This window comes from Pholcus phalangioides, unplaced genomic scaffold (assembly GCF_987345545.1).
Source record: "Pholcus phalangioides strain wild (caught in Gottingen) unplaced genomic scaffold, Ppha-v1.0 ptg000009l_1, whole genome shotgun sequence".
NCBI classification, from domain to species: Eukaryota; Metazoa; Arthropoda; class Arachnida; order Araneae; family Pholcidae; genus Pholcus; species Pholcus phalangioides.
The window spans coordinates 36,556,766-36,584,640 of NW_028301602.1; the positions used below are offsets into that span (position 1 = coordinate 36,556,766).

The 27,875-nt window shown below is 34.0% G+C and overlaps 1 protein-coding gene across 3 annotated transcripts in view; it reads left to right on the plus strand.

The window, feature by feature from the left end:
* LOC149082991 (kinesin-like protein KIF13A) overlaps positions 1-27,875 on the plus strand; it is a 130,764-nt gene that overhangs the window by 92,265 nt on the left and 10,624 nt on the right. For 2 of the 3 annotated variants that reach the window (XM_089236039.1, XM_089236040.1), the window contains exons 13-33: positions 1,190-1,326; positions 3,752-3,861; positions 6,398-6,523; positions 9,142-9,288; positions 10,013-10,196; positions 11,270-11,432; positions 11,538-11,684; positions 15,158-15,304; positions 15,552-15,713; positions 15,984-16,157; positions 16,495-16,652; positions 17,191-17,323; positions 18,717-18,960; positions 20,108-20,234; positions 21,247-21,302; positions 21,778-21,905; positions 22,326-22,544; positions 24,612-24,665; positions 24,963-25,115; positions 25,245-25,322; positions 26,087-26,279. In XM_089236039.1, the coding sequence (XP_089092165.1) occupies positions 1,190-1,326; positions 3,752-3,861; positions 6,398-6,523; positions 9,142-9,288; positions 10,013-10,196; positions 11,270-11,432; positions 11,538-11,684; positions 15,158-15,304; positions 15,552-15,713; positions 15,984-16,157; positions 16,495-16,652; positions 17,191-17,323; positions 18,717-18,960; positions 20,108-20,234; positions 21,247-21,302; positions 21,778-21,905; positions 22,326-22,544; positions 24,612-24,665; positions 24,963-25,115; positions 25,245-25,322; positions 26,087-26,279 (3,040 nt within the window). The remainder of the gene's footprint in view (positions 1-1,189; positions 1,327-3,751; positions 3,862-6,397; positions 6,524-9,141; positions 9,289-10,012; positions 10,197-11,269; positions 11,433-11,537; positions 11,685-15,157; positions 15,305-15,551; positions 15,714-15,983; positions 16,158-16,494; positions 16,653-17,190; positions 17,324-18,716; positions 18,961-20,107; positions 20,235-21,246; positions 21,303-21,777; positions 21,906-22,325; positions 22,545-24,611; positions 24,666-24,962; positions 25,116-25,244; positions 25,323-26,086; positions 26,280-27,875) is intronic. The other variant, XM_089236041.1, reaches the window with a different exon arrangement.

Below are 27,875 nucleotides of genomic sequence, written 5' to 3' on the forward strand. Positions count from 1 at the left end.
TACACACCAATACAAACAATTGTCATCAAAGAATGCATGGTCTAACATTAAACGCAAGCGCGCTATTTCCGTGTTTCGAAACGGCCGCTCCACGCAAACGTTAAAACGGCATTCCTGTTGAAATTTATCGAGAGAAAAAGAACACCATGCATGCAAATGTAACCTGGAGAAGAAGAAGAAACCGTATGCAAATCTGCGTCACAGGGAATAAAAGGCGCGGACTCAGTATTACTGAAGTGCCCCATTATCCAGTGCATTACAACTGTTAGAACGGTTGCACGCTGGAATAACGTCACGGGACTGGCGTCCACGCCTTTTACTCACTGTGACGCAGATTTGCATACGGCTTCTTCTTTTTCCCCAGGTTACATTTGCATATGCATGATGTTCGTTTCCTCCCGATAAATTTCAACAGGAATGCCGTTTTAACGTTTGCGGAGTGGCTGTTTCGAAACGCGCTAGTGCATTTGCGTTTCATGTTAGACCAGGCATTCTTTGATGACAATTGGTATTGGTGAGTACTATCACCTCTTAAAGTTTTTCTCATATATTTTCTGAATCACCCTGTATATCCTATGGCAGGGTTTCCCAATCTGTGGTCCTAGACATCTGGGGGTCCGTGAATACTCTGCATGGGTTCCGCATAATCATTTCCATTTACTACCACTGCATGAACGAACAGTTTGTGTGGTGAAATTGTAGTTTTACAATTTTTTATCGTATGTAAATTAGAAAAAAACAATACATTTTCGACTTTATGGAAAGGGGGGGGGGTCAAAACTGACCTTCGGATGCTTCAAGGAGTCTGCGGATCATTAATCGGCACTACACGGGAGATCCACGGTGCATTAAACTTCACTACAAAGGGTCCACAATGTCAAAAAGGTTGAGAAACACTATGTCCTATGGTATAAAACACGACCAGCTATACTAAACGTGATGGTAAAATCAATGAGTATTATTATAGGTATCTTTTCACTAAATTTGATCAATTCAAACATAGTGTCTGTATAACGATATCAATTCTCTCCATCGAAAAATTTGTAGTATAGAAAACTTGCAAAGTAATTTATGTGAATGTTCTGGTAAAAATTTAGGCCTACATTGAAAAAGTTCGTTATTCCGAAACTAATATATTTAATCAGTAAAACTACTGATACATGGAAATTTTTTTTTTTTTACTTTATAGGAAAATACAGTTGTAGGACAACCAGGTTCGACCCCAGAACCTGATATTCAACTGAGTGGTCTCGGTATTATGTCTCATCATTGCACCTTGGTCATAAAGAACTCGGATCTGATGCTACATCCTGTTAGCGATGCTCGGTACACACATAATATATGTTTTTAATTCGAGGAGATATATATCCTTATCCTCTTTATCGTTCACACATTTCCTTACACATTGTTATCTCATAAAGAAAAAACATTTAAACATTTATTAAACAAAATTTTAACAGCATTTGACTTAAGAAGACTTATGTCATATAACTTCTCTTCACCTGTAGCAATCGGAAAAAACGATATGCACTACACAAATCCATTATAATACCTGACTCAATTTTTTTTTTAAATTTTTAAAATGTAATCCTGGCGTAATTCTCAAGGGATCAGCATGATCCGTCCAGGGAATTTGTTAGTGTTAGTAGGCATCCATGCCCGAACCGGGATTCAAACCCAGACCTGCACAGGGAGAGGTTAGCTTTCTAACCACTCGACCCATTTCCAATATGAATCCTTGTAAACTAATTCAGATCGTATGAATATAATGTATATACAGGGTGTCCTGTAAGTACTAACTCGACCTCAATCTTTTAGTCGAAACAGTGGTGGTCGTCTGAAGATGGTTTTCTGTGGCTCCAACTTCGAGGCGCGAATGCGAACCGATCTACCCGTCAAAAAGTCTCGCCATAGAGACTTACAACAATACAATTATTTAATCATAACCCTTCACTCATAGCTTGAAAAACCGATAGGAGATGGCAGCACTATATCAAGCATTGCACAGAAACCCGTTTAAAGTTAGGTTCACATTTTCTAACATGGCCCTAGTCTTCTTCGACCACCTGTTAGAATGCGGCTAGCCATGATCTGGTTAGGAGGAGGAGGAGGAAGCCTTTATCTCATCAACTTTTCGTCGTAGAGATATGGTTCCAATTTAAAAAATGTTCAAAATGTGTTCGGAAATCACCTTGTACCAGTTTTCAGAGTGAAAATACATTGTGCCTCAAAATAAAAAGTTTTTATACGGTTCTCTGGTCATAATTTCCAATTAGAGAGATATGTTCTCTGCAAGAAAAAAATTCAGAATGCAGAAAGTCCGATATTTTTACAAAATTTATCTGCCAAAATACGAGATAAAAATCATATATTTTCCCCACTATCCACCCCCCCCCCCCAAACATCATCACTTTTTTCATAGATTTAAAGAGCTGTCATTTGAAAATTTGAGAAAATATTGTGGTGCATTTTTCAAGAGACGGCTCCTTAAACCTCAGAAAAAGTGATGACTAGAACCTACATTTATATGCAAATGTAAATGTGCATATGCATTTGCATATTTTGGCCTTTTTTTAGTAGTAATGCATATAAATGCCTAAAATCAAATTTTCCGAATGAGTGCATATACGTTTGAAGGATTATTTAAGATTAATCACTTTTTTTTTATAATTTTTCAAATAAATATTGCCAAAATATTTTCACAACATCATTATTTCTTCCGCAGATGGGAGTTATTGAATTATAATAGAGATGTTTCTAATTTTTTTTTTTTTTTTTTTTTTTTTTTTTGCGCAAATGAATATGCAGTGAGAAATAGAAAATATGCATTTTAAAAAATATATCTTTTTTTTTTACATAGTAATTTTTAATGAATATTTTATTTTCTTTTTGTACATATTTCAGAATTTATAACTTTTTCAAGATTTTTAGTGCATATTAAGAGTTTTTTATGAATATTTTGTCATTTTCGAATGCCTATTTGCTTCTTTTTATGAAGAGCATGTTTCGCCACTTTTTAAGTGCAAATAATCCCTAGGGCATATAATAAGGGCTGTCGTGTTACTTGCCGGAGTCGCTACCATCTGGCGTCATCGCCCTGACATAACCTGCTAATTGCCATTGGCTACCTCGGTATTTGAAGGTCGCACTTTATTTAGAAAGTATTAGAGTAGTGATATCACGCACCTGATCCGTGGCCACGCTCACTGAGTCAAGGTGGCAAGAGTGACTTCAAAGGGATGAGACAGCCCTTATCCGGGCTCTAGTGATGACGTTTAGGTGATAGATAGTGGAGAAAGTCATGATTTTGATTTCTCGTATCTCAGTCAAAAAATTTTGTAAGATTATCGGACTTTTTGTAATCTGAATATTTTTCCAGGTAGCATTTCTCTAATTGGAAGTTATAGGACCAGGAGACCGTATAAAAGTTTAGATTTTTTTTCTGTGACACACTGTATTTTCACTCTTAAAACTAGTAGACCTACAGGGTGATTTCCGAACACATTTTGTGCATTTTTTAAATTGAAGCCATACCTCTACGACAAGGTCGAGTCAGGATTTATAGGACACCCCTGTATATATGTACAATAACTTATAAAAATCACAAAAGATTTCTTGAAATCTCTCACCAGCCATGACTATTAAAATACTGAACCAGATTTTTTTTTGTAAGGTTTGTTGCTCCGCAAACCTAATTTATGATATTCTTCTAAATGTATTATTTATTCTCTTTTCTTTTGGTCATTTACAGGACATGCGTGAACGGCTCAGTCATCAGTGAGCCGATGCAACTCAGGCACGGAGATCGCATACTTTGGGGGAACAACCACTTCTTCAGAGTGAATTGTCCCAAATCCGGATGTGAGTTGACTTTTAATCGCAAAAGGCTTTCGGTGTCTTCTTTCCCTCCCCCCCTGCTCATGTTTTGGTATTTAAATAGTCTTGCGTCAAAGCATTTTAAATTGCGGAATCGATCGACAATCTTAATTTGAAATTCCAATGGCAATCATGATTATATACCTATACTATCCAAAAATTAAAATGCATAAAAATTAGTTTCTAATGTTATTCTTTATACAAGTAACTTCGTATTTTTTTTCTACCTGCATACGAAAATCGACTCATTAAATTAATCCTAATAAATAAACGATTGGTCACTAACCAGATTACATCCACATGATGTAGAAAACATTCGATATGTCTTCAAAAAATTTAAATTTTTTTGTTTTCTGATCTTCTAAAGGAAAAAAAACTGTTCTTTCTTTAACTTATTCATTAACCTTTTTAGACTGCGGGGAAAATCGGAGAAATGATTCTCTCACAACGGCAGCATAAAAAAAATTCTCTTTTTTAAGTTTTTTTTTATAAAAGATAGATGCCACTGAAACTCATAGGATGCAAATACAGTGAAACCTATCTACACCTTCTACATACTACTCTGAAGTGACGTAGGATCACGTCAGAGTAATGTGTAGTGGCCTTAAGATAAACACTGCATGAGTGTCACCAAATGAAAATAAATAATGAAGAAAAACTAATATATTTGCGTGCGCCATCTATACGTCATTTTAATAACTTCATGTCAAAACTAAAAAAATTCATATCATCACAGAATGATTAAGTAAGATACTACGCTCATCATCTGTGGATGATGGGAGCACTCTGAAGGTTAATTGAAACTGTAACTGTAAGACATTGAATTATGTAAAAATACTTATCTTCCCCTTTACAGCCAGTAAATGAAACAAAAAATTTATTCAAATATCACCGGTAAACTAGTGTGAATGTATGTCCGTGTGTGCGTGAGCTATCAAAAATATTTTACTGTCCGGAAATACAAAATTTATGTTCCATAAAAAGTTTTTATATTGAGATATTATTCGAATCTTTTCTCTGGGATTACCCCAGTAGATTTTTTCCTAATTTCAATGTCAGAACATTATTGTGTGAAATTTCTATACTCTGTTTTATGTGTGGTGATAGCGATGTTGTTTGGCGGACGGCGTTTGGTTACTTTCTTCTTCGCTTCTCTGCTTATTTTTTTTTCTGGTGACGGGGTAAATAATATTTGCTGATACTGTTTCGAGCTTGATTTCGGAACTGCCAAGTTTTGCCGCCACCTAATTCAAATACGAAGAAGAATCAATCGTAAAAGAGTTCAATTGAACAATGTTTACCGTAATTTCTGCTAGAATTAAAAAAAAAAAAAAAAAGTCACTGTATAGGCCGCTGCTTTGAAGTAGCCGAAAGAGCTAAAAATTAACTTTCGAAGTTACATAAACCATAGCTTCATTACGGAAATTAAGAAATAATTAAAGTAAAAGAAGAAAATAATTCAATAGAACGAGATGTTTAACTGGAAAGAATTAAATTTTTAAATTCAACATCACTCTTGACGCTTCATTTTTTTTAACCAAAAAACGTAGGGAATTCTGCAAAAATCCAGATTGGTGTAGTATAGGTCTTATATCACAATATACAAAATTACTTGATGCTAATAATTTTATCGACGGTAAAACATCAAGCTAAAAATATAATTTATAATAAATGTATCCATAGCTTATCTGAGTTCGATGATGTAAAATACTCAATCATGTTTTTATTAGCTGTTCAAAATTCATTCCACCATAGATCCGGCATAAATGGATATAAAAAAAATTCTTTAGTTTTTTAATGGAGTATTTCCTTAAAACATTTTGAATTTTTTCCCCCCAATTATTTCGTGAATTTCGTTAACGCCCTGAACTTTTCCGTGTTTGAAGTTTAGAATTATCTTCAGTGTCGGTGAACCAAACTAGTTTATGTATATATCTTCGCCTATTCGTAAAATAAATTATAAATAACCTGATATAATGTGGAATTTGTTGAGGAGAAGGGCACGCATTTTAGGTACTGATTTGCGAATGTTGGCCATTTTATACTTCTCTCAAGTAGGTCTGAATCCGAATCTTAGTTTTAGCATAGGTTTCTTGGTAGACTCCAATCGGCTTTTGGCAAATTGTTAAAACGACAAAGGCTTGACGAAATCATTTCTAATTTGAACGTTTCCTTTCAATTATCAGTTTATGAATACTGCCGCTGAAGTAAAATGTGCACATTTGTTGTGTTTATGATTATTCTTCGTGATCGTTATACATAAAATGGGACAAAAATAAAATATTCCAACAGATGCGCCAATGAAGTTTAGAATTGATATTATGATCTTTCACAACTCCTGAAAATGTTGAGCTTTTCCGTCCATTTAAATCAACTGAGATGTGCGTACAAGTGATGTACATCGTCAATAATCAGCCGAGGCAGTTCTGACATCAAGTGAGGATTCAATCTTCTCAGCATGTGAGAAAACGAAGCATGCACATGCAAAATCATCATCATCGCCTTATTGTCGTTTCAATAGCCAGGTATAACGCATCTTCCGCCCTTCGGACCTTACCGTGGCCGGATTTCGACATTGCCAATAAACTGCTCGGTGCCTTTTGCTGCGTGCAGAAAAACTTCATGACCGACATCAGCTTGAAGAAAAGTAAGCACAAAACGACACACACATAACCCAAATCGTTATTTTATGGTGGCTACTTTTTTTCTTTCCCCCTCCTTTTTTGCTTCTCGTTACAGGCGGATTATCATCATCATTATTATTATCTCTATACTTTTTTTATTTCTTTTGCCCGATTCAAAACGAATAAACCTGATGGTTATTTAGGCTTGTTAAAAACCTACACGTCTCCTCCTGTTGTATAAAATGCCCTGTTTCTGTCCCTTAATCCAATTTTTTAACATGGTTTCTAGAACTTCCTGTTTATTACGAGCTTTTGTTTAACATGCTAACAGGTGGGTCATACAGCCCACCAGACTTTCTATTTATTCCACCAGTAAAAATCAAAAATGGTCACTGTTGGGTAGGACCATTTTTTATGGTTGATTATGACTTCCCAACATCGCACAAGTATTTCAAATTAGTTCATTTGGCTGTCCACCCCCTCTGACATTCTGATGGACTTTTTAACTAAAGGTAGTCTGTGCTCAAAGGTGGTCTAAGTACCCCTACGAAAGGTTTTAAAGGGCTCCTTTTAAGGTAGGCGCGTTTCAGAATAAAGCATAAATTAAAATGAAATACATAAATAGTATCTTTAACCTCGTCGTTCCAAAGATACCTTCATTTTTAACGGTTTTTTATGGTTTTTAAATGGTTTTAATGATTATTTTTTCAAGTTAGGACTTAAGGTATGCGTAAGGATACCCAACTCAAATGGAAATAATAAAGCTATTGACCCAAATTAATTAAAAAATTAATTTTTTCAATATCTTTTTAAAGGGTATTTTGACATATAATAAACACAAATCAATCGAAAAAAAAAATTTTAATGGTTAATTTTGTCTCAGGTTTGAAGAGGACATGACAAGGGTTTTTAACCCTTTTCAGCCGTGACCCAAAATCATTAAGATCAGTTTCGCAACTCAGCGCTGATGACGTAATGAATGCATTTATAGCAGAAAAGAAAATTGTCATTGAAAATTTTGTCAAAAAAAGATCTACTCATGTAGGAAGCCTTTGCAAATCGAGTTTGGGTCGTGACCCATAGGTTAAGAACCCCTGATCTATGACATAGAGCAGGCGTCTTTTATTCATTTGGTATTTGACCTGGGGGCCCTCAAATGAGGGCTAAATGAGAAATGATAGGAAGAAGTCAAAGGGGCTCTTTAAAAATCGAATACAATTTTCCCGATATTTTGATTTTTTTTAATTTTTCGACAAAGGAAAAGATTGAAAAAATTATATGAGAGAGAATACTGATTGCATTGAGCACTTATGAAAAAAATATGCTTGAATTTCTTGAACAATAAAGTAAAAGATGCTTTTTTGGCTTCCTAACCATAGGCATACAGGATTTTCTCGGGGGAGGCATTTTTCGTTTTTTACTGCAAAAAACCCCATTCCTCCCACCCCTCCCCCTAAATCTAGCAATAGGGCCCTTCAGTTTACATTCTTCGCGGGCCTCTCAAAAGTATATTTTTTTGGAAAAAAAATGATAAGAATCGTCTCAGAACAAGCCGGAGCCCTGTCAGTCCCACCCTTGTTTGGTGCTATAACGCCATTGTTCCTAACCGATTCATTAATTATAACTCATTTATTAGAAAAATTGTTATTTTGATGAAATTTTTATTATTGTTGTTTTTGATGAACGAGAGAGAAGAAGAAACTTGAGGGAAAAATTTTGCATATGATTTTTGATGCAGTCAAAACTTTTTTTTCAACATTCGTACATAACCGATTTTTTCAAGAGAACTTTTTGAATTTTAGGACATTTTTAAAGTATTTTAGGGCAACAACATCCAGGCCTTGCTCATCATGAACATGCGTTTGACTAATATCTAGTACTAGCTATAATACCCGGCGCTGCCCGGGTTTTCTTTAATGAAACTTTTTTGGATCACGTGATATTTACCTCTTTCTTTGAGGGATATACAAACCGTGTCCAAGTTAACCAATATGGCGACTTCCTGCGCGACTCATGAAATAAACAAATCTAGATTTAAAGAAACATAGAAATGAATATTTTTTCCTTTTTTAAGGGGTGCTAAGTATTTCGATCCCCCCCCCACTCCTTGAACTTCAAGTTATCCATCTGCCTATTTCTGCGATGCATTGATGTATGTTCAAGGGGGTCCGCGAAATCAAAACGGTTGAGAAACACTGAATCAAGAAACATGAAGACTACGAAATGATAGTATTTCATTTTGAGACATCTTTTAGAGACACGATTATTCATGTACGTGTCCCTGTGAATATTCCCTGTCACTATTTTAATCTCTCTTCTTTTTTTTTTCCATCCTTTAATGTGACTAATAGGATTTATTCAACGTAGTTTCGATAATTTCTTCTTAATATGAATTATTTCAGCTCTCTTCTCTCGCTCTAACACTGCCCACGCTTTTACATTAACTTCTCCCACGCTTTTGTTTCATTTCCATCTAAATTTTTATCTCTCGAAGTAATTATATTACTTTTTTTTTTCATACAACTTTTACAAATCCGATGACAGGGTTTTTCCTTTTTCTTAATATTAACTATAGAAAGAAATAATATAAAAGTTCTGAGTAAAATTGCTATTTTTACGAATTGTCTTTCTGACGTTTCAGGTTCCCCTTGCAGCAGTCCAATCATTGAAGACAAAGCTCTAGATTACGCTTTTGCGAGGGAAGAGTTGACTATGAATGAGTTGAGCAACGACCCTATCAATTCGGCTATGACTGCTCTTGAGAAACTACATGAGGAAGATAAAAATAGTAAGAAGCATAATATTTTCTTTCTGAACCACACACATGCCTCTCGTTCATATCCTTCGATGAAATTTCCAATACTTGAGTATATGCTGAAATGTACATGTATGTGTTGTAAAATTAACATGAAGTTTGTTTCTTAGGATTGCTTGTGATGTCTTCAAATAGTGCTGCTATCTGTCTTCCGAATTCGGAAGCAGACAATTCGGCAGATTTAGTTTTTTTGCTTTTAGTTTTTTGCTTTTTGATTTAGTTTGTTGTGTCATGCGTGTATTTTTTTAAATGTTGCAGGCCTGATCGCTCTCGGTGGAGAGGCTTTTCTAAAAATAGCATAATACTGTATAAATCTGGCAATATTAGATATTTTCCTATTATTATATTCATTTTAATATTTCAGCGAGTTAATGGATTTTATTATAACAACTAGATTAAGTGATTCCACTATTTTCCTATTAATATTGCTATTGCACATTCAAATTTCGTGTTGTAGTTTTTTAATTGTATACGAAAATATCAGCATCATTTCTACCTCAAATTTACCGATTTATTAGGTATAGAATATTTAAATAACTCAAGTACAATAATTAATTTAAAATAGCTGTAATTTTCACCAGCATACTTGAACTCGTTTCCCATAAACGAAACAAAGGTACTTCAGGGAAATTTTTTTTGTCATCCCGCCAATTTTTATTTATGATAAATGTTGATCAAGATTGTTCTTCTTTCACAGATGCTCTTGAGAAACAGCGGAAGATGTATGAGAAACAACTGCAGATGCTTCGGAATCAAATGTCGCCAACAACCCCGTACGGACCATATTCACCGTTCGACCCCCTGGGTTTGAGCAAACCAACACCAGTGGGGACTCCAACTTTCAACGTTCAATCGAAAATTGATAAATGGGCTCAAGACAGGTGACTATATCCATGAGTAGAGCAAACTCAACAAATAGTTCACCATTTTATAAATTATAGTTATTCTTCAGCAAATATTTCCATACCTTTCAGAACGGTACATTGATGGGTGAGTAGGGTGGTTGTAAATGAGCTGAAACTACTCAGACCTATGTAGCGTCCTTTCTGGTAGACATACATCGTTAAAACTCTTTAGACATGTATACGTTGCATAGATCACGAGAAAAAGAAATATGAAATAAACATACTCCAATTTTCGACCACCAGGGAACAAGAAACACAAATGGTAAACATAAAACTTCATTTAATAACTATTTGTTTAATATGCATTCATTTGCGTCGATCACATGCTTAGCGTTTTGAAAAATGCTCTACCCCAAGGTCCCTTATTAAAGATCTATCACGAATGACCGTTATTGCGTACCTCTCAGGAACAACTCACTGCCTTAAAGAATGTTTAGAGACTATTGTCTTCATGCAAGAAGGTGCAACGCCCCTTACTGGCCTACTCAGACCTATGTAGAGTAGGAGGAAGGAATTGTTTCGTGCCTCTTTGGAGATGCTCGGGTAATCTCGAGAGGTTTTCCGAATGCCTGGCCTCCCCGTTCTCCGGATATGAACCCCTGCGACGTCTGGTTATGGGGATTCCTGAAGTATCAAGTCCATGAAGGAAGCCTATGACTCTGCATGAATTGAAAGTAAACATAACACGCCATGTTGCTGCAATTCCTTCACATTGAACAAATTCACATTAAACAAATGCTATGATTGAACAAATTCACATGGAACTAAAGCTGCAAATGAAGTTTTATGTTTCAAATTTGTGATTCTTGTTTTTTAAGCCCAATTTTTTGCACCTTGTTGTGTAAAATTGAACTATATTTTTTTTATTGCAGTTTCCCCATGATTCATATAACGTATAATAAACGTACCAATTTTCAACGAAATACGCCCTCCAGAACGGGCTCTACATGGGGTCGCAGTAGTGTTGGATTAATTATAACCACCCTGTATATGACAAAAACCTAAAAAATAACAGATTTTTACTTTTATTTTTTTTTTATATTCATCAGAGAGGAGCTGTTCAAGAAAAGTCTCGCCAAATTAAGAGAAGACATCATAAGAGCCAATGGACTCGTCAGGGAAGCGAATTTCTTGGCCGAGGAGATGGGAAAGCAAACGGAATTCAAAGTAACTTTACAGATACCTGCAGCTAATCTCAGCCCGAATAGAAAAGTAAGTCGAGCATACAACATATCTTGTTTGAGAATGAGAAATTTTTGCAAAAACATTGATTTTGATTTTAATAAAACATTTCAACCTCTTTTCCGAATATCACAGAAAGGTGCGTTCGTCAGTGAACCTGCCGTTTTAGTCAAAAGGAAGAACAAGAACCCTCAAGTCTGGTCGATGGAGAAGCTGGAGAATAAGCTGATAGACATGCGAGACATGTATCAAGACAGGAAAGACAAAAATCTGCCCATGAAGGTAAAACAAGAAAAAAAAATTGAATTAGTTTTCCCTTTTTTTTTCTTTTCTTTTTCTTGCAAATGCACATCAGAAACAACATCAACTCGCAAAATGAATTTGACCGTCCACCTATATCTTTAAACAAAAGCTTCGTGACAATTTCTTATTTTAAGGCTACGCGTGAGAAAACCTCCGAGTTCAATGCCTAGAACAAGGGGGCAGTAAGTTATTATTAACGTTTGGTGTCTTTTAGGCAAGTGACGTCACGCTCGATATATGGAGCATGGCATTTTGAATTTCCTATTTAAAGAAAGAAAACTGTGGTCACATTTTTCACTGGAGCATCATAAATCATAATTTATAAAGGACAATGCATAATCAGCATTCAGTGTGCATATGCTGCTAGCTTCCCCTCAAACGTTTCAAAAAAGCTTTTGACGTTTAACGTTTTACGATGAAACTTGAATAACGTGATTTATCTAAAAGTGAGGAAAAAGAAGGTTCGCTGTGTGGTACTTGTTTTATGACAATAACTGGAAATACGTTAACTCCCTGTGGTTCACCCTCATAAAAACATGTTGAAAAAAAATTTAGGAAAACCAATTTTAATTGGTTTTATTAGCATATTTTTAATTGGAGCAATACATCAGCACAGCAATTTAATTAATTAGAGTATATATTTTAATTAGATAAAATGGTTGATTATATAAGGGAAAAATATACAGTATGTCTTGACTTTAACGGTTTGTAAAAAGATAAAATCTTGCCGATCGAAACCGAATAATTTTTACTCTCTTTGAATTTTATTTCGGATACTCTCAATTTGGTGCGTTTTTATAAATCTCTGAATACGCGTAAAATTCCGGCAGCTGTCAATAAACACGACACCGACAAGGAATCGTCTCTTTCTACTTTAGATAAAAAAAAGTATTATGTTTATATAGCCGTATATTTTGTACTGAAATTACATTAAGATGTATGTACTTTCTGAAACCATAAAAAAATAAGGAAAGGAATTGGTATATAATGGATTTATTACTAATGTAAAATAGGATCGGACGAATATTTAGGGAGTTATAACGCTTTGCATTTTTGTGACGTGTCAGTTTTGTAATGGTCAATTTCGAGCCAAACACACAACGAAAGTAAATCTCTTCCCCAACTGAAGGTTGCAGCTTTTCGAAAACGAACTGAAATATTGAATCCCTTTAGACACCAAGTTCAGCCTTCTTTCACGATTGACACTTTTCTTCCCATGTAGTGTGATGTTATAAGTTCTTGTTAATACGTGTTAGCTTCGCGCACTATGTTGGCAAATTTGTCACCAGATTTGTGAAGCGTCAGCCAAATGAGATGTATTTGAAATACTTGTTTAACCAAATCAACACTCTTTTTTTACAAAATGTGGTGATTTTCTCTCCTTCACTGTTAAGTGAAAACTTTTCAGGAAAGGTGCATACAGTGCATAGTGTTTACTGTGAGGTAGTTTTTTTTTAACCTTCTCTTTTGAATTATATCACATGTTGATGAAACAGGGCAATATTTTTTTTAGTTATTTTAAAAGTTCGCGAATCTGTTAAGCGTGAAAAAGCTTCAATGATAAATGTAAAAATGGTAGCTTGACGAAGTGACTGGTAAAAACCGTAAAATCTTAACAACGATTCAGTCAGAAACTGTTATTAAAACTACTTATTTTATGAATTGACATATTCGAAATTGTTAGAGGTTTTGGATTTTTTCTATTAATTATTCATCCAGTCACGTTTCCATATCAAATTCTACATGTTGCAATGAAAATTTTTCATTTCCTTGTGACTGCAATTGATTTTTATCGCGCTGAAATGTTAATAAATTTACTTTCCCTTTTTACAAGAAATAATTTCCCGCTATTTTCCCTCGCTTCGAGGCTGCATATATATATGTTACTGCCAAAGCCCGAAATTGGCCGATTCGCTAACTGTGGCCATTTCGTTGTTAATTGACCTGGCCAATGTCCGAATTTCAGGCTTTGGCTAGCCAGTTCGCAAAGTGGCCGGAGATTCCTGGCCAAAGTTCAATAACAAAAGACATGATTCGGGGTCATCGCCAAGTTCACGTATTTTTTCGTGATGATTATGTCCACGTGGCCTATGGCAGCCCATCAAACCGCAGTCACGGTGCGGTAATGTTCTTTTTTTTTCGAACCTTGACAGAAAAAATTATATTTCTATATTATTATATACAAATAGTTTTTTCTCTGTAATTTCTCTTTTGTCTCTCTCTCTCTCTCTCTCTTGTCAAATGGAGCTGATTCAATACATCTGCTATGTATAGTCACGTATCACAGATAGGCGATGAAAAAAATATATTTGACACCTACCGGACCGTCTCACATCAGCACAAAACTTTGGTCATAGATCTCCAGCCACTTCGCGAATTGGCCGGCCAAAGCCCGGATCATTTCTGAAAATCAGGCTTCGGAAAAACTTCTCGGCCATTTCCCGAATTGGCAGCACTTTGTGCTTTGGCAATGGCATACCCTGTGAGTCCTAATTCGGCTTTTATCTCATTAATCGTTCGTCGTAGAGGTATGATTTAGAGCAGCCGTGCTCAACCTTTTTTGACTCGCGGAGCCCTATCCAGTATATAATTTCTATGGCGGAGCCCTGTTTGACTCGAGGCGCCCTTTTTTGTATATAATACATAATTTTTATGGCAGAACCTTGTAGGCCTTTTTTATTTATTTATCAAATTTACTGATTTATATTGTTTTATTGTTTTCCTCGAGTCGCCGCAGAGCCTTTGATTTAGAGGTTCTAATTTAAGAAATGCTCAAAATGTGTTCAAAAATCATCATATACCAGTTTTGAGAGTAAAATAAGTTGAGAGAAAAAAGTTGGGAAAGAACAGCATCAGGGAAAGGGTTGTTGCCCGTTACTGCTCTGTCCCGACTTTTCCGACTCGATTTTGAATTAAAATAACTCGGAAAATACTATATATATATATATATAGTATATATATATTTGGTTAAAAACATAGAAATTTTTTGTTGGTCTTAGCAGGCACAGGGCAACAGCTTTTAACTGGAAGATATAGTCCTCCGACCACGAGATGAATTTCCGCTGAGCCATGTCACGTCGGATGATTTTATTCAATTTTTTTTTGGTAAAACGATTGCACATCGAAAAAAGTTCATCAATGACTGAGCTTTCACGATTGACATGTCCTTCTAGGATAAAATAGAATCGTTTGACGTGACATGACGTGCCGTAGCCAAATCTCATCTCGTGGTAGGAGGACTATAGATGACAGGGGGACAGTATAAGAATTTATAATTTTTTATTTTGTGACACACTGTCTTTTCACATACTTACCGTGCGCCCTTCACTCCCACCAAGACCAGAACTATAAGGGTGGCAAGAGAGGCAACTACCCCAGGCGGAAATTTTTGGAGGTGGTGGCATACAATAGCCCTTGAACTTCAATTTTTATTTATTTATTTATTTATTCAGGATGAAGGACCACCAAAGGGATCTGATCCTTTCTACGAGTCACAAGAAAATCACAACCTTATAGGAGTGGCTAATGTTTTCCTTGATGTTCTTTTCCATGATGTTAAATTAGACTATCAAGTTCCTATCATCAGTCAGCAGGGAGAGGTAAACAATTTTCTTTAAATAATTACTAATGTTTTGAAATTTAACGCTACAGATTTTAGAAGTATTCAGTTAAAAAGAAGTTTTGTTCAGGGGGAAATTCTTTTTCATTGTTCCCCTAATATTCAAACAGAAAAATCCTGACTGAATTAAAGAGACAATAAATTTTTGGTTCTGTTATACATTAAATTGCATTTTTGTATTTTTAAAAGATTTCTTAACTTGCAATTTATTCATTCATAAACACTAGGTTGCTGGTCGTCTCCATGTCGAATTATGTCGTATAGATGAAAATATTCCCGAGTCTTCAACAGAGACCTCTGATACAAATATTGAGAAAGAAGCAAAGCAAGAAAGTAGCCAAGATGGAAATGATGAAGAACTTGCTGTAGGTCGCCAGATGAAAATAAAGGTATGAAAATATTTAAATGTTCGGAAAAAGTCCTCCCCCCGCCCCCCATAAAACTTGAAATAATTTCAAAATTATTATATGTAATTTCCCATTAAAAATTAATCGCTGATATTGAGGAATTTTCTTGTAAACCCTAATTCATATATTCTGAACTGAATATTTTTTGTTAAAATGTGAGAAAGCAAAATCTCATTTTATATAAATATTAGTATATAGTTACGTACTTATTTTTTTTTTTTTTCCTTTTTTCCTCTCTTTTAATTACTGTAGGTCTGCATCAAAGCTGCAACTGGTCTACCACCATCCCTCTCTAACTTTGTGTTTTGTCAGTATGTTTTCTGGAGTCATCCCGATTCTGTTGTGGTACCACCAGTTGTTAATCCAGAATATCCTGCTTCAAGGAAAGGAAAAGACTGCATGACTTTCATGTTTGATCATGAGATGGTGAGTGTAAGATTTGGTATAGGCTTACAAAAACACATTGATTCTGTGTATTATTAAGAGTCAGCCAAAGAAAAAACACAGATTATAAAATTTCCCTCAAATCCCAAGCTACTTATCCCTTTCAAACCTTATACGCACAAATGTGAGCATTGCTTTTTTTCTCGCTATAGATATTCTGTTTTTTAACCTCATGGAGACCTCATCTTTGACTTCAACGGTAAAAACACCCACAATCCTTAAAATGAAGGCTGAGCTCACTAAGGTTAAAAATAACATCTAGAATGGCTGAAAAATATTTATTCCCCCACTATTAATACTTGTGATGATGCTTTTCCAGGAATTTGCGTTGAATGTCACGGAAGAGTTTGTGGAACATTGTACTGAGGGTGCATTATCAATTGAAGTCTGGGGTCATCGGAGTGCTGGATTTAGCTCTTCTAAGCCCGGATGGGAGGTTGATGTGCAACTGCTCAGGTCGAGAAGTTTGGCTGACAGGTAAATATTTTGAAATCATAATATGTGTGAGTATGTGAAATTTGAAGGAGTTCTCAAAGGGGTCATCACATGACTAGTCGCACTATAATAGAGATTTCATTTCATGCTGACTTAAAAAAAATAAGAGAATTCAATAATTTCACATTATTATTATTATTGTGTACTTACATATTCAAACAGCAAAGATAAATGACATAACCTGAACACCCCACCCCCCCCCCCCTCCTTCAAGAGATCCTTTCTGATCCTCTCGTCATTACAAGGAATTTCTTGAAATGGTCAGATTTCATTTATCTAAGAATTTCGAATGAGCAATATTTAAGTTTTTTCCCCTTTCTTATATAATTAATTCAGTGAAAGTAATTATGGCTTGTAAATTCCTATTTCGTAGTTTTTTTCCCACTTCAAAAAATTTGACTAAATTTAAATTTTTTTTAATAATTAAATAAATTTTTTTCCTCTGATTACTATTTTTGGGCATTTTCGTTTTTGTTAAATAATTGGCGAACAACACTTAATTTTGAAATTTTTATTGCAGGTGGTCAGAATTAATACGAAAGATTGAATTATGGGTTGAGATACAGGAGTTGAATGAGAGTGGTGAATATGCACCAGTTGAGATTGTACCTCGGCCGGATATCTTCACTGGTGGAGTCTATCAGCTAAGACAAGTATGTTATTAATCCTTTACTGGCATCGTGGTCAGAGGCACATTTATAGTTTTTCCGCCTGTGGGTTACACAGATTTTGCCGCCCTTCTACCATTCTAGTCCTACATTCCTAATTTTCTTGATTACTCTTTGCCCGAATTCGCCACCCTGTGCTACATTCCGCTTGCTCCCCCCCCCCACCCCCTGCAAGTACACCTGTGACTCTTAAGTCATTTTTTATCACTCCCATGCTCACACTCTCTCTGAGTCACTCTGTTTTGGTCACACATGCTTGCACACTCTTTTGGTCACTCACATACTTGCACACGCTGTTGGTCACTCTTTTGATCGCTCACTGACATGGTTCTTTGCTTTATAGGTCACTCTTTTGATCTTTTACACATGCTCTGGATTATTCTTTTGGTCATTCACATACTTGCAGGTGTTCTAGGTCACTATTTTGGTCATTCATAAACTTTCACACGCTCTAGGTCACTCACTAACCTTGTCCCTATTTTTTTTTTCTATATATATATTTTTTTTTTTATAGCTCTGTAGCACCAAAGTTAGTCTTATTCGAAGTTGGAAAAAGTCTTGCCACACCAGCACCACGACATGTTTATTGCACACATTTTATGTACTTAATTCACTAACAGCACCGTCCACATGTTCAAATAAGATATCCGATATTCCACGATTAATTTTAAATCGTTATAGAAATAACTGACTTTTTTTCGAGATGCCATTCCGATCTGAACACTTCGGGGCCGTCAGACAGGAAAAGCCTTACTCAAGTGGTGTAGCGGGGGTCATTTCGTCCCACACGAAAACTTTGATCGATGATCCTCATTAAAGGGAGGAAAAGGTAGAACAACGTCATAAATTTGTCAAATACATGTAAACAACCAGCTTGAAAGGTAGTGAAAGTAGGATGGTCCAGATCAATCCCGTAACCAGAAATTTCGATTTCGGAGGGGGATCACTTGCATTTCGGGGGAGGACAGTAACATAACAATAGATTTGGCCATCTTCACCCCCCCCCCTTTTTTCAGTCATTGTTTCACATTTCGGAGGGAGACCAGACCCCAAATTCCCCCCTCGCTACGGTCTTGGTCCAGATACATTTCTTTCTCAAAGAATGGCAAGATAAGCAATGCGTAGGGGTACGAAATGACCCTCCCTCCCTCCACGCCAGTTAAGAGTTGAAAAATAAAATTTTATTGGTTGTTCTAAAAAAAATCCTCGTCTTTGGACTAAAGCACGCAACCCAAAAATTTAATCAACCTTCAAGTTAAGTACTTAGAAATTAACCATTATAATGGCCAGAACAATGCCAACCAAGGATTTTCTAATAGCGACTGTTGAAATCTTGAATAAACAAAATTAAGTACTCACAAATCATTTTACTATTTAGGGTCAACAACGCAGAGTTGTCATCTCAGTAAAGCCTGTCCACAACTCCGGTACATTACCCATAATATGTGAAGCCATAACTAGTGTTTCTATGGGTGGAATATACTCCAGAAGCAAATTACAGAAACCCTTGGACAGTTACCAAGAGGAAGACCTCTCTTTACTGCGAGAGAAATGGTCTGAAGCCTTGATGAAGAGACGTGAATATCTTGATAGCCAGATACAGAAAGTCATCAATAAGAAAGGTATGATGTTAACGTGATGCTGAAACTTTTTTTTTAATTTCAATTTTTCTTCAAATGTATGATAATTATGCACTTGTAGGACATAAATATAAAAGCGAAAAAATATTCAAAACCAAAGTCGCTGATGGTTTACCAAAGAGATTATTCACACACACTATAAGCATAGCCCACTAAAACAATGTCTAGTCGGCCATGCTATAAGTAAGCCATATGAAATCCAGTCATTTTGAAATGGCTTGATACATAGCATTTATACTTCATAGCATGTGTATATGCATGAGTATGGTTTTCGGTTGTTTATTTTGCCACAAATTCTGTTAGCATAGGTAACTAAACTAATCTAACAAAATAAAGAACAATATTTTTTTTACAGGATGTTCTTTAAGTGCTAATACGACCTTCGTTTCATCAACCGTCCGTCGTAGAGGTATGATTCCAATTTCAAAAATGCTCAAAAGGCTTTCAAAACTTACCCTGTACCAGTTTTGAAAGTGAAAATACGGTGTCACAAAATAAAAAAATCTAAATTTTTATACTGTCCTCTTGTCCTCCAACTTCCAATTAGAAAGTTGTTTCCCTGTATCTTCTGAGGTCAGCAGAAAAAATTCCATGCTTCCAAGTGCAATATTTGCCAAGATATTTGAATTCAAAAATTCAGAGAAAAGTTATGAAACAACAAAAAACTAACGGACAAAGCTCCTTTCTCTCATTTACGTTGTCCTTTCCTGACTTTCCTTTCTTTCAATTCGAATATATCAGCGAATATTGCACTTGGAAATATGGAATTTTTTTTTTTTTGTCGGGCTCAGAAAAGGCAGGACAACTTTCCAATTGGAAGTTAGAAGACGGGGGACTGTATAAAAATTTATATTTTTATTTTGTTACACGCTGTATTTTCACTCTCAAAACTGGTACAAGGTAATTTTTGAACGTCTTTTGAGCATTTTTTAAATCGAAGTTATACCTCTATGATGGACGGTTTATGAAATAAAGGCAGCATTAGCACTTAGAGGACATCCTGTATAATTAACAGACCATTAGTGAGACACACAAACTCATTAAAAATAATGACATATATTATGAATATTTTGAACTGGTCGTGAATTCTGTCTGAAAGATCTAGTTCAAGTAATGATTTTTATTCTAGATAAAACTGATCAAGATATTGAAAGAGAACAGAGCCTCATCGATCAATGGGTATGTCTCACTGAAGAAAGAAATATTGTTCTTGTACCTGTACCCGGCTCTGCAATACCTGGAGCACCTCAGGAATGGTTAGTGAGTCTTTTTTCCTTCGTGTTTGACTATCTAAATGTTTTGAGCTGTAGAGAAGTAAATATTTTCATTTGATCGCTTACAAATTTGAATAATATGGACAGTTTTGGTATTATTATATAAAAAAAATTAACAAATGCAAACAAACGATTTTTGAATATGTTTACATTGGATGAACGTAGGTGTCAAGGAGATATGATTGAAGTGTTCAAAATCTTCAATGGGATGAATAGGATGGACCATGAACTTTTAGTACACCGCCAATCGACTGCTTTTACAAGGGGACACCAGTATCGATTGGTGAGGGACAATGCAAGGTTATGGTGTCGCAGGGAATTTTTCTCTAATAGGGTTGTTAATAAATGGAATAGCTTACCCCCGGAGGTAGTAAATTGTAACACAATTGGCACGTTTAAAAAGAAATACGATAAACATGTTGGGGTAAATCGAGAAGCTATCCATTCTTAGAATAAGACAACCATAGGTATTCTTTATGGGCATTGTATAATATTTTATCATGTGTATATATTGTTTATAATTTGTGTTAATTGCATTTTTAATTGGGTTGCTGTTTTTTTTTTTTAATATATGACATCCATATTTTTATGGGCATCATTTTATCAGCCACCTCGTTGGGCATTTTGCCTGTTGTGGCGTTGTATTTGTATTTGTATAAACTGATTTTTCATTATTTACTTGATTATCAACTGTAAGCCAAATTTCATAAGCCTTTGTATATAACGATAATGTTACAAAAATGTTGTAATGAGAAAATTAAATCAAAATTTATACATGAAATTAAAATATTTATCAAAGGTGCTTACTGTGGAATGTAAGTTACATTTTTTTTGTGTAGAGTATCGTGAATTTTTATAATATCAAGTTCCAAAAATCTATGTTACCAAAAGAATAAAAAGTTTCTTACACAGCTTTTAAGATAAAATAATGGATAAAAATAAGAATAATATCTTAATAAATATCTGAATTTTAACATTTTCAAATGTATTATAGGGATCCACCTTTAGGAATGGAGAAACATATGCCAGTGATTTTCCTTGATCTAAATGGTGAGTGTCTTGATCATATATTTCACTTATTCGGAATTCCAAGTAAAAAAGAAAAAACAAAGTAATAACTTATTTGTTCGAATCTGTCCAACAAAATAAAAAAACATATGATAGAAAATATTTTTACACCGATTAAACAAAAGAAATATTTGCAGTATATATAATTCCTGATGTTGGGCATCGCCAATTGCAGAAACTCTGTTAATGACTTCATAAATTCATTCAGGCCACACATTATACACACTCAACACTCAAACAATTTGTTAGAAATTCCGCAGAAGAATGTTCACGGGGTACGTGTGTGGTTTAGTAGTGATGCTTATAATTCCCTGGTAATGAGGGATGAATTAATGATTGAGGAGGGAAACAGTGTATCAAATTTTCAACTAATGTCAACTCATTTTACATGCATCTTTGCATGAATAAATTTAGATTTGCTTGTTCGTGCTATTAAGAAAAAATTTTAATTTTGCAGCTGATGACATGAGTGTTCAATCAACTGGAGAGAATGAGGTTCGTGTAGCAGGAGCAAATTCCATCTTACCCAAGGAACATGGTAGTCAGTTGTTTAACCTGCCCATAGTCAAATATTGTGAGAAAGAGGTATACTTGATTAATATATTTCATGCCTATTCTTGGTGATTTTGTCAATAATAATTTCTTATGATTGTAACAATGCAACATTTTGAAGTAAAATTCACTTTAATTGAATTTTCTTATGTATTTTACAAAGTTTATGTTGAATATCTGTTCATTTAGCATTGTTTTTGCAATCAGGGCAATAGACAACTTCAAATTTAATGATTGTTTGATTGTCTTTTGCAAATTATTAATGAATGTGATGGGGTCTGATTTCTCTTCTAATAGCACAATAATATTACAAAAATAAAAATTCAGAATACATGTGCATGATTGTGATCACTGACCAGCAATGATGATTTTGAATTCAATCTGGAATTCTGTTTTTTTTAACATTTGATATAATTTGAAAATATTTTTCCTGAAATTCATATTTTTTTGCAGGTATGTGCAACAGCTGCCTGGGATTCATCCATACATGACTCAAGTTTACTGAACAAGCCCACTTCTCCTAATGACAGAGTTTATGTTATTCTCAGGGCAACTGTGCGGCTGAGTCACCCAGCTACAATGGATCTCATGCTGAGGAAAAGGCTTGCTATTCACATCTACAAGAAACAGTCGATCACAGATAGAATCCGGAAGAAAATAATTATTAGCAAAGTATGCAGATTTTTTTTTTTTTTTTGCAATCTTGGATTGCTATCACCATATTTTCAGCACATTGCATATAACCTTTAATTCTAAAGAAAGGAATGGGACTTAAAACTTTTAAACTGAATACTGAAGTTACAGAAAATCACATAACACACAGCTATAAAGTAAAACTTATATCATTGAAATCATTAGTAATGATTTAAATGAGAAATCAGTAATGTAGTAATGTTTTAGATAAGAAAATTTAAAATACTTAGTTCCAAAAACAAATAGAAAACGAGGGAGGTCAAAGCATTTTAGTTTCTAATTAGTATAAAAATAAAATAGGTATTTTCTTCTTTAAAAATATTTGTTTGATTATTTTTCTTCTCTCATACGCTTATCCCTTTCAGAAACGAGCATTCGTTTTTTGGAATTTTTAAGATTTTTTTTTTGTGCATTATTGATAATAAAAAAAATTTCAGCAATTTTTTTCTTTAAATTTTATCAAAAATATAGAACCCACACAAACGGGTAATATGGGTTTCATCTTGCGAAACATCACATCGGATGATACTGATAAAAATAATTCAACTCTTTTCTCTGACATAAATATGTCACATTTTTGGCATTCCTCTCGCTTCTTTTACAGCCTATCTGTCTACAACACCTAGCAAATTTGAGATCGTCTACAATATGCCAATGGCCAAAATTGGCCTTTCTTTGCCAGTACATTTTTATTCTGGGATATTTCATACATCACTATGCGGATTCCAAACAGTTGGGTTTTTTTTATACTATCTGTATTGCATAAGATTTTTATAGTTCAAGCATTCGTTTTTGAATCAAATGCAATCTATCTGTGCACTACAAGGAATTTAAATTATTTTCAATCTTAGGATGCAAAAACTGCTCATTCATTCAAAAAAACTGTATCGGAGTAAGCATAAAAAACTGCTTCAAAATTACCAGAAAGTTCAAAAATAGTTCAAACAGGTTTGTCAACGAAATTTAGTCCTGATTGTGCATGTCAAAGTTTTGAGCTTAATAAGTAAAGAAAGATTCCTCTCATTCAATTTTTTTCAAATAAGATGATGTAGGGTATATTTTTATTTACATAAATTTTTTTTCCAGAATTTTATTGATAATTTTTATGTAGTACTTACCCTACAGGCATCTCCTCGTGGAAGCCATCTTGAAAAAACAGCAAGTTTAAATGGCATCAAATCTTTATTTTTTTTCAAATTTTCAATTTTTATTTTTATTTTTGTGTGAAGAAATAATTCATTTCATTCAAATTTTTTCAGCCGACATGATGCAAGGTATATTTATATCTTCACGTATAATTTTATTGCTAAATTTTATGTAATAAATCATTTTTCCCAAAGGCACTTTCTCCTGGAAGTCATCTTATAAAACCCTGAAAGTTCAACTTAAAAGTTCTGCCCTCTGATGAAAGCCCTCAAAGTTCATATTCACCATATTCCAACTCAAAATACCCACAATCCTTTAAGTCAGGGCTTAACTCCTTGAGGGTGAAAAAATATATATCGACAGTGAGAAGTGACCCCAACATTTGCGCATACAGAGTCTGAAAGGGTTATGGAAGATGATAAATATATTTTTATTTATCCAAACTTATTTCATACTTTTATGTGAAATAACCGTTGTCATATTCTTTGAAAGAAATAAAAAACACATTTCAAACTAAAATTGCAATTTTGCCATACTTTTTTTAGAAGGATACATCAAAACCCTTTCATTTCATTTTCAATAAACATTATAACTCATTCTAAATCAGTTAAATCATGTTTATGTTGTTTGTAATTTTTATTCATTGCATTTTTAATTGGGTTGCTGTATTTTTGAAATGTATGACATCCATATTTTTGTGGGCATCTTTTTCTTAGCCACCTCGTTGGGCTTTTTGCCTGTTGTGGCGTTGTGTTTGTGTTTAATTTTCAGAGATAATTTTACAAATATGACTAGTACTTGGAATTTTACCAATATCACTTTTTTTCTTCTTTTTTTAAGATATTTGGTATTATTAAATACTTTTTTTTAATTTATTCATTTGTTCTATTTTTCGAATAGGACATTCCAACATCCACAGGGGTTACCTATGAAGTAGTTTCAAACATTCCTAAAGTAAGTAAATTCATGTCCTGTGACCTATAAAGATTTTACTGAATTATAATTTTGCATGCTCAGAAAATATTATCGCAAAACACAGAAGAGAGTATTCTAAAATCGTATTAAAATCACTTTTTTTCTCCTCATAAACATTTTTTGTCAGAGAATTTCCAATATTTCATTATACAAAATATTTTCCACTACTGACTATATATATTTTTATTTTTAAACTTAGACTTTGAGTAATTTGTTTCATTAAGCTCTTGTTTTACATGAATCTTTCTAAAAAATAATTTCTTTTTTTATCTGAAGGCATCATCAGATCCTGAAAAGCGGGAAACACTAGCTCTTATGGCTGCATCTGGAGAAGATGCTTTGACAAATGATGGAGAAAGCTACATCGAGAAGTACACTAAAGGTGTATCAGCAGTAGAAAGCATTCTTATGCTTGATAAATTAAGACAGGTCGGTATTCAGCTGAGGGATTGTACACCTCATATTAAATAAATCCAAAATTTTCAATAGTTTATTCTCTCCATATGTGTGTAATTTATATATATTTGCTATGTACATTGTGTTAATTTTTATCAACAGGAAGTTGCTGTCAAAGAATTACTTGCAGCTCAAGGTCGTCCCTTGAGAAAGACTTCCAGCGTGCCAAATATCACTCATGTAAGCATGCATTATTAATAATACCTAAATGCAATTACAAAATGAAATTTATAAATTCTTTTCACCACTCATTAAAATGATATACAGTGAAACACCTACATAATGATACTCTGGGGATCAGAGAAACAAATCATAATAAAAGTGTTATTTCATTTTATAAATAGAATATATTAACATTCTAAAAACGTGCATCTAGACCAGAGAGAAATTATCATTATATAAGCAATTATTGTTATAGAGGGTATCATTACATAGGATTTTCACTATTATTTTCTTTTTTCTAGTTTTATAAAACTAGAAAAAAGATAAGCCCTATATACTGTATTTATGATTTAAAAATGAATAAAATATATTGTTTATATTACACAAGGTTAGCAAATATAGGTGGTAGTTTTTAAGAATCTTTTCAGTACTTTGAACTGCTCTGTCTTTCAGAATTGAGGCATAACAAAACATATTATGAATAAAATATGAAGAAAATGACAGTAATAATTTTAAATGAATAATTTTTTCACATGAATAACTTTTTTATTACAAATAAGTTATTGGGACTGCAATAACTGATTTTACTTGTTATGAAATATGACATGCATATAATTACTTGAATTATTTAATTTTCTATTATAAATTCAGATCTAATGCGCTATTTAGAAGCTCAAGTTATGTGCCTGTGTATATATTTCATATCTACATTACTGGTTCTTATCTTGGAAGGGATTTTCTTACCCAAATTCTCAAATAAACAATATTTTTAATGAATTTAGGTGGTAAGGATGGAACCATTTCCAGCCAAGCTTGAAAACCAGTTCCGTGCAGATTCAGCATGTGAGCTATCATCCCAATTCACTAGTGAAACCATAGACTTTAAAAAGAGGTCAAGTTCGTCAAGTTCCCTTCTTAGAGACAGCACTTCCAATGGTAGTGCTAGCAGTCCAGTTGGATCACCTTTTGGAATATGTATGTGCTGTTTCATGATAAGAAAATTTTTCTTTGACTTGTAAATAAAAATAGTAAGCTAAATACTGACATGAAACATACAATGCTTCTGCAGCTATTATTAAAAGAACCATGGAATGATTTTTTTATTTTTTTTTTATTTTGGCTATTTGGCATTAGTTGAGAGTTTTCTCTAAATGGCAGGGATCTTTTAGAGGAATATGATGTTGATAGTTACCTGACTGAATTGCCACAGTGCATTGCAAAGGCTCTTTCTTTGACACAGTATGACTACTGTAGATGCCCACCACTCAATGAATGTAATATCATGTGAAAACACTCTATTGTGATGATCAAATCACCCAAAAATATTCTGTTGTCATTTTATTTTTCTAAATATTGTAAGAAGTTTTGCCCTCTAGCAACTATTCAGAGCCTTTAATTTAATGGAATTTAAGTTTAAAAAGTTGACGATGGCCAATATATATATCTTCATATATGCAATATGTTAGCCTGATTGATATAACTTCTCACAGTTACTGGGATTTTGAAAAAAAAAATTTAACCTAAATAAGCTTTATAGTACATTAGACTCCCATTAATCAGGCACGTATCGAACCAGGGTGTGATGGATTATCAAAATTGCCAGATCACTGGTCAAGTCAATTGAGAAAAAATCCATTTAAACGATATAAACTTCTGCGCAAATACATCCAATGACCGGGGGAAGAGAACAGGGTAAACTGAACAAGATCAGGCTCTGACACCAAAGTAATTTTAGCTCTTATCCTGAAGGACATCCTTGTGTTGGAAAAAATTCCAGCCGGTAACCCAGACAGACGAGTCCCCGCACACCAGTCAAGCACTCTCCCTTAAGATGATACGAGACAGAAAATCAAAATAGATATGGGTTACACAAAAAAAGGGAAACATGAAACGTTATACAATATGCAGGACAGTCAGTATGTCATCCAGTGATATCTTTTAATCTTCTATACATATATATATATATATGCTCAAACAAAACCAGCCTAAAAAATGCTGGATTATTGGATGAGCCAGACTAGCAAATGGCCGGATTCTTGACAGTATATCATAACAAATATCATGAAAAAAAAGTATATATCATAATGCTACTTTTTTTAATTTATTTGTTTTAATTTTTCTAAAAAAAATTGAGAGAGTGTCAAATTTATTTTCATAGTAAAAATAATTTCATAACTTTTAAAGTAATAAAATTATTTTCAGTATAATCTGAAACTCCCTAAAAAACAATTTTTACTTTAATAAAAGTGAAATTTAAAATACTTATAGGGTTAAACAGGAAATATTTGCCAAGATTTTCCGTCACACCCTGGTTCTATACGTGCCTGATTAGTGGGAGTCTACTGCACTATAAAGCTTATTTAGGTTAAATTTTTTTTTCAAAATCCCAGTAACTGTGAGAAGTTATATCAATCAGGATAACATATTGCATATATGAAGATATATATTGGCCATCGTCAACTTTTTAAACTTAAATTCCATTAAATTAAAGGCTCTGAATAGTTGCTAGAGGGCAAAACTTCTTACAATATTTAGAAAAATAAAATGACAATAGAATATTTTTGGGCTATT